General features: G+C 37.8%; 2 protein-coding genes across 3 annotated transcripts in view; one reads left to right on the top strand and one right to left on the bottom strand.

Moving 5' to 3' along the window:
• Nucleotides 1–645: 645 nt before the first annotated feature.
• Nucleotides 646–16,800, bottom strand: part of LOC117291251 (beta-parvin-like) — an 18,425-nt gene continuing 2,270 nt past the window's right edge. Inside the window, exons 1-13 of one of the 2 annotated variants that reach the window (XM_033772874.1) lie at nucleotides 14,820–14,873; nucleotides 13,456–13,539; nucleotides 11,179–11,249; nucleotides 10,559–10,661; nucleotides 9,927–10,070; nucleotides 8,871–8,986; nucleotides 7,694–7,752; nucleotides 7,305–7,324; nucleotides 6,982–7,043; nucleotides 6,776–6,844; nucleotides 5,685–5,786; nucleotides 4,760–4,832; nucleotides 646–2,469 (exon numbers count right to left, since the gene is read on the bottom strand). In XM_033772874.1, the coding sequence (XP_033628765.1) occupies nucleotides 2,393–2,469; nucleotides 4,760–4,832; nucleotides 5,685–5,786; nucleotides 6,776–6,844; nucleotides 6,982–7,043; nucleotides 7,305–7,324; nucleotides 7,694–7,752; nucleotides 8,871–8,986; nucleotides 9,927–10,070; nucleotides 10,559–10,661; nucleotides 11,179–11,249; nucleotides 13,456–13,539; nucleotide 14,820 (981 nt within the window). In that variant the 5' untranslated portion in view covers nucleotides 14,821–14,873 and the 3' untranslated portion in view covers nucleotides 646–2,392. Of the gene's footprint in view, nucleotides 2,470–4,759; nucleotides 4,833–5,684; nucleotides 5,787–6,775; nucleotides 6,845–6,981; nucleotides 7,044–7,304; nucleotides 7,325–7,693; nucleotides 7,753–8,870; nucleotides 8,987–9,926; nucleotides 10,071–10,558; nucleotides 10,662–11,178; nucleotides 11,250–13,455; nucleotides 13,540–14,819; nucleotides 14,874–16,800 lie in introns of those variants that run through there. The other variant, XM_033772873.1, reaches the window with a different exon arrangement.
• Nucleotides 15,058–16,800, top strand: part of LOC117291250 (src substrate cortactin-like) — a 14,617-nt gene continuing 12,874 nt past the window's right edge. The window contains exon 1 of the mRNA XM_033772871.1: nucleotides 15,058–15,164. The gene's annotated coding sequence lies outside the window, so the exon portion shown is untranslated. The remainder of the gene's footprint in view (nucleotides 15,165–16,800) is intronic.

Here is a 16,800-nt window from a genome sequence, read left to right as displayed (position 1 = left end):
TACTTGGACAGCTTTTAGTTGAGGGGCTTCCTGTGTAACTCCCATAGGCATACATTAGTCATCTCATCAAATTAACTAAATTTCTCAGAAACAAAGATAATTAAATTATAATTAAGGGGTAGATCTTTTAACTTTGCCAATAATTAATTGGAAGAACAGTTAAGGGGAAGAGTACTTTGGAAGAGTTTTGATGGGTTTCGATAACCTATTTCTCTTAAAGTAGTTTGAAAAACAAACAAAGAAAACACCCCAACAAACATTCAAACAAACATTCAAACAAACATTCAAACAAACAAACAAACAAACAAACAAAACAAACAAACAGACAGACAGACAGACAGACAGACAGACAGACAGACAGACAGACAGACAGACAGACAGACAGACTGACAAACAAACAACACAAAAAACAAACATAGAGACAAACAAACCTAATTTATAAAGTCATAAATAGAGATACGAAAATAAAACAATACATCGCAGAATAAGGGAAACATGATTTGAAGCACCAGTAAGAATTATTATGTACATATTTGTAACAAAAAAGTATTTCGATAAGATTGATATGTTACCCTGAATCAGTCCTACATTATTTATGACATCTGATACAGATTTAAAGGAAGGATATACTTTTGGTTATTGTCAAAGACCAGTATCCTATTAAGTGCATAACAAAATGTGCAAAGTTGGGTTCAATTGGGCATCGAAGTTGCAAGAAAATAATGAAAGAAAAAAAAAACTTTTGTTGCATAGAATTGTGTCTTTTAGTCGCCCGAGAAAGTCTTCATGCCTGTAGCCCTTTTCAGATAAACTTCTGTGTTAAGAATCAAGTCTTTCTCTAAAACAACAATTTACTTCAATGGGTGTCAATTCAAACAGTGTTTTTTGTTTTACTATCAACAGCTCTTCAGAGTGCTCTTTACCAAATAATTTTTGTTTTATGGTCATCAACCAAAGGTATACCCTGCCTTTAATTATTCCCTTACTGAAAAAGAAACCCAAATGTCCAAAAATATAATCATTATTTAATACAATAATAATTATTTAATACATTATAACCTAAAACAATAATTGTTTTTATCATCAGAAAGATTAGTATAAATATTAAATAATCAAAATCAGAATGAGTCAACTACGCGTATTTAAGCTACTTTAGAGTTAGTTCATGCAGCGCAGTTGAGAACTGACTAAAGCACTATGTTTTCTTTAGATTGGGCACATACATTACTGATAAATTGTGACAATTTTAAACATTAAAATGAGTATCAACATTTTAAATGTTTTTCAACTGCTTCATCTACAACCTGAAAGAATGGGGGCATAGACCATGTGACCTGTGACATCACATGTTTACAAACGAGCCACAGAGCCTATGGACTTTCTGCAGGCATGGTTTTTACACAGCTCAAATCCTAAGAGCACATACAAATTGTATTATTCATTGAGATTGAACTGTCTTTTTTATCAAATTTTGGTATGAAGGAAGGCAGGCACCTCTCAAGACTTGTCCAGGGGCCAATTTCTTAGAGCTGCCTGCTTTAAAAATTCTGCTTAGCAAAAATAAGCAGGATACCAGCAACAGATAGTACTTGTGAGATAGTATATTGGTTGGTAACCTTATTCTTGTAAGCATAATTGTTTTGTGCTTAGCTACTTTTTTGTGCTCTATGGAATTGAACCCAGCTGTTTATCTTTTATAATTATGTTGAATTTATGACACACAGTGTGCATGTTTCCATAACACCAGTGTAGTATCTTGCCTGCCAGGAAATGAGCGGGAACATACAAGGTCACTCTTTTTGTAAACATGGGTAACACAGTCAAAATGAGGAAATCATCACTAACCCTAGTCCGAAGACACCTACATACTTACAGGGCCCAATTTCATGGCTCTGCTATTCATAAGCAAATAATCAGGGCTTACGGAAGCAGCGAATTCCGCACTTACGTCAAGCAGATTTCACAGGTTAGCAGGGAATTTCTGCTTAGTCCATGTTACTAGGAATTCTTTGCTTACACCACTACTGCTTGTCCTATAAGCGAAGAATGGTGCTCTCAAATGCAGAATGTGGCAGCAAGCAGAGCCATGAAATTGGGCCCAGTAACATGATGGTAAAAATGTCAGGTTATACTTTGTAGTTATGCAAAGATGTTATCGACTGACGACGTCCCAATCCATCATGTGGAACTTAGGCATGTTATTATTTCCAATATTGTTAATGACTTAGACACCACAAAATAATATGCTTCATGATAACTAAAAGAACTAAAACAATTTGTTTTTTATACACATGAATATATTGTTATGTACAAGATTGGCTATTTGTCGCCCTCTAGTGACAGGCAAGAGTTGTAGTCTAAGTTGCTAAGGATAAAGCACCCCCTGTTGTTCCTATGTCAGGTGTTTGTACTTGGTGAATATGTTATACAGGACTCTCATTGTGGATTTCAGGTCCTGGTTGACGACATCTAATTGGATGAAAGAACAAAGACAATCAATAACCATAATGAAAATTCATTAGTTATGGTGTTATAATTCACAGCAGTCAAACATTCAGGCATTTTCCAAGTTCATTCAGAAATCTCAAACCTTCAAATCTTCGATCGTCATTGATGCAAAGTCAAATTAAAGCGAGTTTGATGACTTTGCTCAAAGTATTGGTCCAAATCAGAATAATATTATTTATCATGCATGTCAGTTACACTATCTTCAATAGGTCAATAGGCCAATTCAGAATAATCGATGTTAAAAACCTGTTTTCGAAATAATTGTGGTGAGAGGCGAGTGCTTTATGCACTACCCCACCCCGAAGCCGACCTACATGATGGAGATTTTGCAGGAATTTTTTTTTCTCTTTCGTTTCAACTACATAGTTGCAAGCAAGGAAAAGCCATCAAAAAATTCCCTCAGCTGAGAGAACATTGAAATGAAGTACCTGCTACCATTGCGGCATTACTTTGTTTTATAAAACCTGTCAACAATTACATGACTTGAGTTATGCAACCTGGACTCGAATCGGACTTGAGTTGCTATTTTTTTGACTTGTGACTTCACTTGTCACTGTCAGCATTGACTTGTGATTTGATATGTACTTGCCAAATTTACTTGCTATCAACTCTGAAATATAACAAATCAAAACTTGGGGTGGTCAGATTGTAACAATTGGAAAAAAATATTGTAGTTCTAAAACATTGTACATTCTAAATGGCCCCATGTATTGTCATTTACTGAATACACTATACAATAGAGAAAGTACAATTTTGAACAGGAAGTTGTTAAAAAACACAGTTTCAATTCAGGTCATTTTCCTGTAAACGGATGCTCTCTAATATGTTACAAAAACCTTAATGGAACATCACTCAATGAAAACATCTTTTAAAATGTGGGGCAAAAGATAAGAATAATATAGTAGGAGAAACTTCATTGTTAAAACACACTGTTTGGAACACAACCTGATGAATTCAAAACCATCAATTATCATGCATAAACTGAACAGAAATACGTCCTAAAAGACTGCCATCAAACTCTGTGATAACTGACCTGATTTGACGATGATATAAATCAATGAGATGAATATAAACCAAATCAAAATGCAATGCATCAAACGGAAACATGATAAAAACACTGGATGCATAGTCTCCATTTCAAGCAGCCAAAGAAGGCTGTGCCCGAAAGACAGCTTGAAAGATAACAGTTTGTATGACAAGCAGATAAAGGTGAGCGGTGAAAAGAAGACTATAGACCTTTCTTTTGTAATGTCACAGCCCAAGTTTTTGCCAACCAAGGTTGGAAAACTATGGAAAGCAATAAACGCAAATCAAAGACAGATAGCTACTGTTTGTAACAATGTTAATGGGGTAACGATACTTTGTAAACATGCGAAGGCAAGTCAAACAAATCATTAAATCTAGGGAGAAGGGACATGGGCAAAATGAGAGGACGAACAGGGGAAGGACTTCATTTTGCATGCTACCAAGAGAGGAAAGAGGATCAAATCGGTTGCTGTTAGAATTTAGAACGAGGAAAAAAAAGACAACCCCAGGCAAATTCAAATGCAGGAATAGAGAGAAGGAAACCTCAGATTTTGTTGTTGTCCCCCTGTTTATATTTGAGGAAGATGACATAAAGGAGGCGGAGAACAGATTTCAGGTGGCACTGGGCAACATCTAAAGGAGGAAGGTACATTATGATAGTCATTAACCATCATTCCCAGCCAACATGCTTTTTTGACATGGCATTGTACGAAAGACATTGAAATCATAAAATCATGTTCAAATATTCTACACAAGAATAAATACAGCAGTTTCTAAATGGGTTTCAAGGGAAACAAAAATGGGTGTATGATGACACAATCAAATAGAGAAGTACAGAGAAAAACAATGAATTTTTCTGGATATTTTCCCACTTATTATTACTTTTCGAAATGATAACTAAATAAATAGATCGATGAGGTATTCAGTATCAGGTCTAGAATTACAAGGAGGCCCCGAAGGCAGAGGCTAGAAGGGAAAAACAGTCTGTTCCCTTTTGGTCCTAATGAGAAACAGTAGTCGTCGTTGCAATTGTACACGAGGTACATGACAAAGATGATGGCGGCACAGTAAGTCCATGTTTGAAATGGCGACCTTCAGTTACAGCAACAGCTAGATTGCGCGCATCTGTCTGTACTAAAACACTGGCAGGCACGTTGATCTAGCCGTAGCTGGACACGGCCTAAATGTCTGATACTGTAAAAGCAATGAATGCTTGCGTTCTTACCCTCTGCTCTAGCTTTAGCTTTCGGAAGACCCGCGTCGTCCATCAGATCCAGAGCAAAGTTGACATTGTGGACCTTCACAACAAGAAGAGACGACACACAGGAATTGAATGCCATTTATCAGTGACTACTTATAATCATAAATTCATTATTTGCTTAATAGTCTTTACATCATTGGAGAAAATATAATTAAGCTGTTGCAAACTGCTTTTCCACCCAAAAAGGAACTGGCCCAAATTTCATAAAGCCTGTGTAAGCATAAAAACTTGCTAAGCACAAACAAATCTTGCTTAACAGAAACTGGTTACCAACCAAAATTCCATAAAGTTTACATTGTTGCAACTGCCCCCCACTCATTTGTTTGCTTTGAAAAGACATTCGCTAAGCAGTATTTTCTTCTTAACAGCTTTATGAAATTGAGTCCTGATTGAGGCCCTTGTAAATGGGAACTTCTCTCCCAAAAAAGACAGAAAATGTCAATTCAGTTTGAAACCTTTTCTTTGACACTCTTGTTTCAGGGGAAATAGTTTGCAGCCGCTATGGGAATTTTGATACAAGCTGTTTGTGGCCGCAATGTCTCTTAAGGGTTAATTATTTCTACATGAGTGGGTGGATTCCTACGTATTCTAGCAATGGTCAGGAGTCTCCAGAGCAGGCTACTTAAAAACATTGAGACCAATTAAGAACACACTCCGCTACGGTGAAGTTCATAACGAGACATCCCCTCGATCCACTAAGGGCAAGCAGATTTCCTACCTTCCGCCCAGGTAGTTAAATAAGCAGGACAGTTCTTTCAGAACTAAATTGACTAATGCTGACATCTACTTCGGGGCAGTAGAATACATAGCAAGACAAGTTCTTAAAGAACAAATCTACACAGCAAAGTAAATGATGTCATAATTATACAAAGCCTTTGGTTGTACATACCTTTTCTTCAAACACTGTTGGCGTGACGTGATAGTTGTAGAGAGGTACATAGTACCCCTCAAGAAGACCCATTAACAAGATGAAGTAAACACCGTCGTGAAACTGCAGAGAAAAAAAAACAAAAAACTTTCAGGAGGACATTAATTTACAAGCAAAACTTATCGGTTGAAAAGCATATAATCCAGTCTACTCCTCGATCTTTAAAACTCATAAAACTTGTTTGGGGGAACTTGCATAATTTTTTTTATTATTTAAAAAAAAAAAGTTATTAGTGCATCTTTGCTCGATATTTCTCAAATGAGCTACTTAAAAGACATCATTTTAATTTTCATTTATTGATTCTGGTTGTGAAGCCCAAGGACTCTCAGAAAAGCAAACCCTATCACTTCACTAGCCAAAACCCAATGGAGAGAAGACTTTTATAAAATTTCAGTTTCAGACATGGGAAGAAAACCCCAAGGAATTATTCCCAGGAAAAACCCAAGCAGTCAGATTGGGACTGAAAACCCCAGGGAATTATTCCCAGGAAAAACCCAAGCAGTCAGATTGGGACTGAAAACCCCAGGGAATTATTCCCAGGAAAAACCCAAGCAGTCAGATTGGGACTGAAAACCCCAGGGAATTATTCCCAGGAAAAACCCAAGCAGTCAGATTGGGACTGAAAACCCCAGGGAATTATTCCCAGGAAAAACCCAAGCAGTCAGATTGGGACTGAAAACCCAATCCACTAGTGGGATTTGAACCAGAGTCCAAAAGGTGGAAGGTGAGGCACGGCGCCACTATGCCAATCTGACAGCCCAATATAACACACAAGAAGTTAAATTCTAGTGTATTTGCAGACCCATCTACGTAAATACTTACTCAAGGATCATCCCAAGGTAGAAGCTCAGTGGCACCAAAATCACAGAATAAATAATGGAATAAAAGACTGGCAACAATGTCTTAAAACGGCTGTTTAAAGCCGGCAGGGTCGTGGCCGTGTGGTATAGGTCCTCAACATCGGCCTGGTCCTTTATAAAACGGCCAAGAACCTGCAAGGTTAACAGTCTCATGCATTTAACATAAGTAAACAAACTGACAAAAATCCATACCTGACTATCGAGGTCGCTGACTTCAAAGTTGATTTTATTAAGATGCTTGTTGGCAAAACTAATGAGAGACTGTTTGGAGAAAAAGAAATAATAATCAGCACAACAAATTCTGGAAACAAAATTGCACGAGATCACAAAATGTGAGCGAGTCAAATTTAAATTACATGCAATCTTTTGCAATGACACAACCAAAAAGTCATACAAACCTTTTTGACTACATTGAGCTTGTCAGGAGCATGGTCAAACAGAGTATCAAAAGCATCCCTCTCTGAAATCGAGAAACAATATGTAAGTACACTTCTTAATTTGAGTAACTTTACTACTAATTGTTTATAAATAAATTAATTTATTTTCTGATGCATTAATTTGTAATCGTAAGCGAAATATGTTTCAGTCCTTGGACTTTTTGTCTGGTGAATAAAACTGGAACGATAACGTTAACTTCTTGGATTATTTCTGAATGTTTTCAGGGAATCAGTCTATTCTACTCAAGAGCTACATGTAAAAGGGAAGAAAAGTGTATACTCACCAAATCTACCACCGATTGCTCTGTGAAGTGAAATAACAAACAAAGGACAATATTTATCACCTATCCGCCAAACAAATACAAATAAAGTTACAATACAAAGGTTATATCTGCAATACTAATTAATACACATGTACTTGACTTTAACTCCATTAGTTAAATCAAAATTGTAACTGATTGTTTCTTAAAATCTAATTAGGAATCTAGCGATTGAAAATTAAAACTAGCTGTCATAAGCAGGTTTCTTAACAAATCTATTCCAATTTGTGGAATTTCACACCAACGTCAACTGTGCACATTACTTCAAAATGATGCGTTCGAACCAATACAGTGACATCCCATCCTTCACCTTCCCATTTCATTTCTACTTTATGACAAAATCAGAAACTTACTCATTTGTAGTCGTAATATCTTCCGTGACCCGATTTGTGACAAGCAAATTATCTTTTTTCTGCAGAGAAGAGAAGTAGGACAGTAGGGCTATAAAAGAAGACGATGCTCCCAAGATAATTCCAATCCTATGAAGTGTCAACTCACAACAACTCAACACAGAAGGTACATAACCATGTATAAAGGCACTGGACACATTTGGTAATTGTGAAAGTCCAGTATTCTCACTTCGTGTATCCCAGCATATTTGTAAAATAACAAATCTTTGAAAAATTTTACCAAATTGCAAGGGAATGATACAAGAAAAAACACCCTTGTTGCACAAATTTGTGTGCTTTCAGATCCCTTCAGACTGAAGTCTTTTTTTTATTTGAGTGAGAATATTCCTCTTTCTCAAAACTATGTTACTTCAGAGGGAGCCGTTTCTCACAACGTTTTATACTATCAACAGCTCGCCATTGCTCGTTACCAAGTAAGTTTTTATGCCAACAGTTATTTTGAGTAATTACCAATAATGTCCAGTGCCTTTAAATCCTCATACCATAAGTGCACAACCTGAGTCTACCTGGGGAAATTAGGCGCAACAGCTATAAAGGAGGGGTGGAAAGATTTCTCTGGAGAGTTGCCGAGTCGTTGGTACAACTAGCCTATGAATGAAGCTACCTGTAGCAATAGCCTGTAGTAATAACAGTCACTAATTGCCTGGTGCTGGTGGCCCCAGTCAGAATACGGACAATGACAACATCAGGGGAATTCCCCAATGGATTTAAAGGTTCTGGACACTATTGGTAATTACTGTCAAAACTCAAAACTGTTTTGTTTTTGTTTTTCATCAAACAGATTAGATTAGAGCTTTCACATAAAACCTCATTAAAACCTATAAATATTTTTAATATAGAATGTTTAAAAATAATTTGGGGTCGAATAATTTGTTTGACTAGAACATGCTTGTAATAACGTGCACCAACTAAGCTATCTACATGTAGGTCTAATGTTGGTAGTCTGCCTATCTTGACAGTATCTTTGTTTGGGATGTTAAGAAAAAACTAGAGTGGAAATTGAACCTCTGGATTAACATGCCAGGGGATCATCTTAAAGTGATCCAACTTTTTGATTTCAAATACCAAGTAATAAACCACAAGGAAAACTGACTCGATGTAATATATTTTTATGACTGACCTGAACTACAACGACCTTTGCCGACACATATTCAGGAATTCTGATGGGTGCCTTGAAGTGAAATGCTAGCGCCACCAAGAGGTGAAGAATTGCTATAAGATTCTTTGAATGGATACCTGGGGGAAAAAAGAGGAGACAAAGTTGGTGCTGTATAAAGAATCGCCACACAAAAACTTTAAAACTATTGAAGCTCCTGTGACTTAAGTTTTCTTTAAAAAATACAAGCTGCTTGCTTAAGCACAAAAAGTAGCTAAGCACAACAAAATAATGATTACCAGAATAATTGTACCAGCCAAAACACCATGTCCAAACACAATTTGTGATTGGTATCCTGCAAATTTCTGTTGAGCAGAAAATTTCTGCCTATAATTTCTGCCTACCCAGCTTTATGAAATCAGATTCTAATCGAGGTGCAATCAATTAGTCAGGTCCCGTGCTGTATAATGAGAATAGCATTCATATTCTTTGATGTACACAAGAAACATGTCACAGATGACGAAAGAATAAGTTTAGCATGGAGAGCTAAGCAGTATTTTCTGTCCAACAATTGACATAGCTGTGATATTGCAAAATGAAGGTGCATTATACACATATGAAACATCACTCAGACCAAAATGTCCATACATAGCATATAAGGCTCTACCTGAACATATGGAAGTATAGTGGCCGAGTGGTAAAGAGAATCAAACTCAGGCTCTGCTTTATCTGATCAGCAGAGTGTGGGTTTGATTCACAGTCGCGACACTTAACCATTGCTTCGCCCTTGATATAGATCGTAAAGCTGTAGGTCTGGGAGGGCACACCGCTTTGATGACAGTTTTTCAAACTTTTGCCTTACCCTCGACGGCCCCTTGCCAACAAAGAATTATGTCCAAAGATTTAAAATAAATAATAAAAATAAAAACAAAAACTATCACCACACGTTAAACACCCGAGTACACACTTGTCGCAAAGAGAAGGAGTTTTCCTTGGTGTGTCTGGCAGTGCGACTATCTTCAATCATGAAAACTGTACTAGAAAGGAAGAAGAAGAAGAAGAATGTGTAGCACTACTTACCATCTACACTCCATTTCTGTTGATTCCATCTAGGTAGATTCATGATTTTGTTGACAGTGTCCAGAACAACCTGAAGTTTCTGCTTCTGGAAGACCTCAGATTGCATCACTTCACGTACCTCTAGCTTGATGCCAGCAAGTTTCTCTGCAATGTAAGTAACAATGTGAGAATAAAATAAAAGGCACTGGACACTTTTGGTAATTACTCAAAATACAATAGCATTAAAACTTTATTAGTAACGAGCAATGGAAGAGGTAATTTTCCAATAAATTATTTGAATCTGAAAGCACACAAATTTGTGCAACAAGAATGTTTTTTTCTTTCATAATTTTCTTGCAATTTCGATGACCAAGTGAGCACAAACTTTGACAAGATTTGCTGAGATTTGCTGAGATTTCCCTGTTAGCTAGAGGCAGTTCGAATCCTGCATTCTACATCTCTTTAATAGAGAGAAGACAAGGAAGGAAGTTAGTAATTTTAGATGTGGGAGGAAAACCCAGGAGATTCCAGGGAAAACCCACGCAGTCAGGTAGGGACTGAAAACCCAATCCACACACTGCCTCCAACAGGTTTAAACCTGGGTCCCAAAGGTGGAAGGCAATGGAAGGAGCCACTCTACCAACCAGACCTACCTATGAGATTTCCAAGGATTTGACCATCGTGTAAATCTTCCTCTAGATCTCGGACTATGACTCGCTGTTCCTTCAGTTCTTCATTGATCCAGTCCATCAAAACCTAGAAAAAAAAACACAAAAAAAATTGGAATTACTCCAGATGAACAATCTCCAAAGCATTATGGTTTGACTTTAAAGTGTAGGCTTTTGACTTCATAGGGGTCTATATCACCAGCAAACAATTTATGGCACAAATAAACCAACATTTGCATCTTGCAATCAGGGAATTTTTGTTCAACACGCATGAAGACATTTAGAATTAAATTAATACACAAATTCAATTGACAAATTCAATGAACCCTTTTCATGAAATATGCTAATTACATTCACGCATGCGTACAGACCCTGTTGGTTGACAAACACCATAGAGTTGTGCACTAAGCAAACGTACAATCGCGTCTGCAACACGCAGCCATTAGTTGGTATAAAACAGCGCGATGTTCCCTCGTTTTTTTCAACCAAAATGTTAGTGCGCAAGCACTATGTGCAATTTACACATTTCATGAAAAGGGCACATTGTTTTTAATCCCTGTCCCATCTTCTTGTGCATCAAGGTTTTGTTTTTGTATCTGTCGTACCTGAATAAGTTCCTTGAGTTTGGCATCATCCCTAGAGTCCGGTTCAATCATGGACCTCTCCTCACCATTCTCTGTGAAAACACCAACCAGAGAAATATCAGATTAATAAGACTGAATTTGCAAGAGAAATCCACATGGCTGCAAGTGCAATGATTGAAGCTCAAAATGTTTACTGGACCAGATATCGTTGTACAAAACCAGAATCAAAATGAGAAAGAAAAAAACTTCCTGAGTCATTCTGCTTATTTTTGCTTAGCAGAAACTTGTTAAAAAATACTTATTGCTTGTAGATAAACCCTGTGTCGAGAAATGCTGGCTACAGTTCCTTGTTTAACCCATGGGTTTGAACTTTAGCTGAAACCAACAATCCAACAATATGCTAAAACAATTATGACCAGACCCTTTAAAAATAATTGCAGGTATTAATTTTGACATTTGACTTTCCTATCATACTTGGCTGCCCCTGATGAACTAATTAGCAAAGCATTTGGTATTTAGACAAACTGATTGCATTTAAAAACAACTGTCCCAAATAAAAACCCTGAATTTGTACGACTTATCCATGCTCACCAATCTTTTTTTTCCCTTCCACCATTCTAACAGACCATAACAGCATTCTCCCTTTAGCCAAATGCTGGTTTAAACACCAAAGGACCAGTCAAAATTCTTGCTCAAAGCATCCCTAGTTTCTTTTGAAAGATTGACCTATATGAAAAAGCCAAGAGACTTGTAAAATGACAAGCTAACTGGTCCTGCTGGTCTGACGCTGAAAAAGTTAAGGGCAAACCCTCCCACACGGCCCCTGATTACCACTAATGATACTGTCTTGAATTCTTACTAACGAGATGCATCAGTGATGCTCGTGATAAAAACACTAAAATCCCTAATTGCTACCATAGGCCTGCCAAGGTATTCCCACAATCCGGCCTGTCATCATCTTAATGCAGTTACTTCTTTAGACCAAGCGACTTAAAGGCACTGGATACGTTTGGGTATGTCAAAGACCAGTATTCTCACTTTGTTCATCCCAACAATGCATAAAATTATAAACCCGTGAAAATTTTGTCTTAAGTGGTCAACGCAGTTGCAAGAGAATAATGAAAGAAAAAACACCCTTGTTGCACAAATTTGTGTGTTTTCAGATGCAAAAATAAGGGTTCCAGGCCTGTAGTCTTTTTTTAATTATTTGAAGAGAGAAATTACCTCTTTCTCAAAAGCTACACTACTTCAGAGGGAGCCGTTTCTCGCAATGTTTTCTACTATCAACAGCTATCCATTGCTCGTAATACCAAGTAAGTCTTTATGCTGACAATTATTTGGCGTATTTACCAATAGTGTCCAGTGCCTTTAACAGCACCAAGACATTTGCAAAAATGATTTCATGTCTGAAGACTTTGTGTGCTGATACAGTGCAGATGGCTAAATCATTCCCTTGTGGGGCAAGCTGATCATGTGACCACAGTGACCCCTATTGACCTCTCCTGTGTAAGGGGCCTCGGGCAAAAAGATTTAGACTTGAGAGTGAACGCTGGGACATTTTCTAGAAAGCTGTGAAGACCCAGAGGGAGTGAGGGACCATGGAGGAAGGAAAAGGAGGGACCTTCACATTTCACCAAGCGATTGAGACTCTTTCCATTTAACTTTCCATACTAAGAACCGTCTTCATTTAAACTGTTCTTACAACCTAGGCCAAACTTCATAAAGCTGCTGAAGCACAACAAGATGCTAAGCACAGCAAAATTAGTTTAGCAGAATAGGGTTAACAGCTAAAATACAATGTCACATGTACCACTACCATGTGTGATTGGTATCATGCTCATTTCTGCTTAGCAGTGAAAATGCTTAGTAATGTAAAGTAAGCAAAAGGACGAATGCCTCTCTAACCTAAAAAAGGTTTTACATTAAGCATGGAACTTTCTGCTACTGTGAGCGCTGATTTAGTGCTTATAATTTTTACATTGTAGTACATGTACGCCCAATTTTATAGCTCTGCTTACCGTTAGCAAAGAATCAGCGCTTACCGAAGCAAGGAATTCAAGCTTATGTCAAATGTATTTCAAATGTTAGCAGGAATTTTTGGCTTGCATACTTCACGGAGGCAACATACATGTAGGCAACCACCTCTAATGTCCCTAGGCACTCTTCGCTAACATAACTAGCACAGAAATTTGGCGTTGCCCTGTTAGCAAAGAGTGGTGTTCGCAAGCGCAGAATTCGGCGGTAAGCGGAGCCATGTTATTGGGATCTGCCGGTAAATAACCCAAGACCATATCTTACCAAGGATGAAGTTATCGGCTGTGAGTTCGACAGGACTTCCTGGTGTATCAATGGAAATCTTTCCATCTTGATTCAGATCATTCACTGAAGAACAAAACACAATAAAAAAACAAATTTTGTAAAAAAGAAATGAGAATTCAAAAGTTAAAGAGAACAGTAGGGTCGAAGTGATCTGTGAACAACTTCAATTCTGAGCAACCTTTATTTGAATGTGTACATTGTGTCCTACCCAAACATGGGCACGTGTGTAAACAACTGCAATGGGGGACCTTATTGTCCCTCTTTTGAATGTACTTTAAGTTTTTGGCAACAGCTCACATTGGTTGTGTTCACACTCTTCAGTTCCAACTGGGGACCTTAACCCAACTTGGGACCCTATTGTCCTTTTTGTTATAGGTCCCCAATTGTATTGTGTCACACATGACTTACAAATATGTAATCTGCAATTGGGGAACCCTATTGTCCCTCTATAGCTCCCTTGGTTTTGTACACTCTCTCCAACTGGGACCTTTACCCAACTGGGGACCTTCACCCAACTGGGGAACCTATTGTTCTCTTTTGTTACGGGTCCCCAATTTTGAATATGGTACACCTACCCACACACAGCCACATGTAATGTCTGTTTTTACTTCTCTTTGAAGGTAAAACAAAATTATCAACCACTAATAAAAACAGCATTCAGATACGGAAATACAGGGAAGCATTGTAATTGCAAAAAAAAACAAAAAACAGTAGTTTAAAGATGTGTAAAACAAAAATGCAGGCATGAGACTTGGCTCTTAGGAAAACAGTGATTCCCTTGAGAACATGTACAACATGTTCATACCTAGCCTGACCTACACACGTACAAACCTAAAAAAGCGTTTACACACTTTCTAAAGGCTATCTAAAGACGAGTTTGGTGACTTTTCTGAATGCAACTAAACCAGAAATCTCATTCAAAGCTGGAAGAATCATGAATGCATGCAAAATGAATTTAGCCAGTTTTCTGTGTGAAATGGTGTCCAATGTTGCTGGAAATTTTAAAACTGTGTGTCCAAATTGTTTTAAATATAATACTGTAAATGCCAGAAAAAACAGGGTGTTCAAGTTAACAACAGGGTGTCCAAAAGGCACACAGAAACCCCTCTGCCTAACACCCTGGACATGCTGGAGGAGTATTTCTTTCCTCCATAATAACACTACACAAATGTATGCCTATATGGCGAAGAAACAGTTTCGGCAACAAGTTATTGTTCAATACATTCAGTTAATCTCAAGTTTTTTGATCTGCTGAATGGCATTTATTAGATTAAATATCAATTTCTGTTCAAGACATGCACTATACATCATAGGTAGACTGTTTGAGTACAAACAATACTCACTTGTTCCTCCGAAACAACACTAACTTAGCTTCTTGGTCAGGGCGTACAATAAATAGCACTACTATTGATACAAGAACTGCTATAAAATATAATGCTGGATACTTATGGTGTTATCAACTGGTTCCAAAGGAGGAAGGAAGTGGGACACGTGATAAAAGGGAAGTGCAACTCTTTTATAGCAGTTGTAATAATATACCCCACCAAGCCTACATTCGCACAGAGTGTTTGCAACCACTTTCCTTTAGTTGTTTTTGCACTGGACATATCTCGAGTTACACTGCGTTGGGTGTGAGTTGGTTTGTGATATTCAATCATAGGAAGACACAGGGATCCCTTCCTAAACAGGTATGTTACATGGTTTAAAGTTAGCATTTCTTCATGATTTATTTTGGTCAGAATTCTGTGGATTTTAAGTTTAGCACAAATCTTGGTTAACACGGAACAATTCGACACTATGACACGGTAAGTTAAAATCACTTTCACATGTAGTTGTACTACATGTATGTTGTTTCTTGTCTTTACATAATGTAGGCCTACATGTCAGGGTTCTCATTTTAACAGTGGTCTGTTGGTACTGTGCTGATTTGTACTAATAAGGAGGAACTGTTGTGTACATTGGGGATGTTGTTTGGCACGTTAGTTTATGGCTTTATTAGTGGCAAGTGGCAAAGAAATAAACAATGATAATTTCAGGCCTGTATGCTTCATTTTTGAAGGGGCAAGGGCACTGCTAAAGGCATTTTCTCCATTATGAGGAAATTGTAAATTTCTACTATTTCAAGGGCACCAAAGCAATGATCAGGGGGCATGGAGGCAATTGCCTTTGATGGCTCCATGAAGAATCAGGCCTGTAATGTGTGGGAATCAATGTGTGGAGAAGAGGTTTTCAACTAGTGGTTTAAACCCCCGCCGAGGCCTGGACTTGATAATTTTACCGAGACGAAGTCGAGGTAAATTATCAAGAACCAGGCCTCGGCGGGTTTAAACCACTAGTTGAAAACCGATTCAACACACTTTGATTCCCATTCATAAATACCTTTTCGGTCAAAAAACATCAACACTTCTTGATCAAAGATAAAATAAATGCAAACATTATAATTCTTCAATAATTTCTTTCAACACAACACCCCTCCAGCTATGAAATGGTAGGGCCCTCGGGTAAACAACTCCTTATAAGAAGATGATGTGCGCGTCGCGCGTATCGCGTGATGTGGCACAACTGTTTCTGCCGTTGCTCTCGACCAATAGGATTGAAGACACTGTCTTATAAGCGCTGTGTGTGATGGTGTGAGCTCGCGTGTCACGCCCATGTTATAACACTTTTTACTGGTGTTATATCATCCTCATGATGCCCTCTCGACCAATCAGAATGGATAAACTGTCTTAGGTATTTATGAATGCTATTTCCTTGACTTTAGTATTTCAGAAGGACAAATTTATCTCAAGGCTCAGAACTTAATCCAAAAATGTGTTTCCGATTGGCGATACTTAGTCATTAGTGCAGCTCCTTCTGGTGGGTTAAGCCACAAGTTTATGGAATTGTCTATTTTCACTGCACCATTAGTCAATGCCAGCAGACAGTCATGCCCTGAACAATTTTGTGCACTCCTTGTAATACAGAAAAAATCATAGGAATTTATGAGTCAATATGAATCACATGTACTGCAAACGTAAATGTGGAATGTACTGCACTGTATGTAGTACAACTGTATGGTGGTACAACACGTATATTATTGTGCATACATTATACAAAATGTATTCTACACTTTGGGACCTCTTATTGTCCCACTTTTGTTTGGTAATATGTGGCAACAGCTCCCATTGGTTTTGTTCACACGACCAATTGGGAATATTTACCCAACTGCGGACCCTTTGCTTTTGACCTCTTTTGTTACGCACTACTACATGTACCCACACATGTCATACCAACCAGTTTGTAAACACCTGCTCTCATGTACGTACGTCCCATTAATGTCCCTCT

The sequence above is a fragment of the Asterias rubens genome, chromosome 6 (genome assembly GCF_902459465.1).
Source record: "Asterias rubens chromosome 6, eAstRub1.3, whole genome shotgun sequence".
NCBI classification, from domain to species: domain Eukaryota; kingdom Metazoa; phylum Echinodermata; class Asteroidea; order Forcipulatida; family Asteriidae; genus Asterias; species Asterias rubens.
Note: the sequence above shows the minus strand (reverse complement) of the source record. Positions and strands in the feature narration are given on the sequence as shown.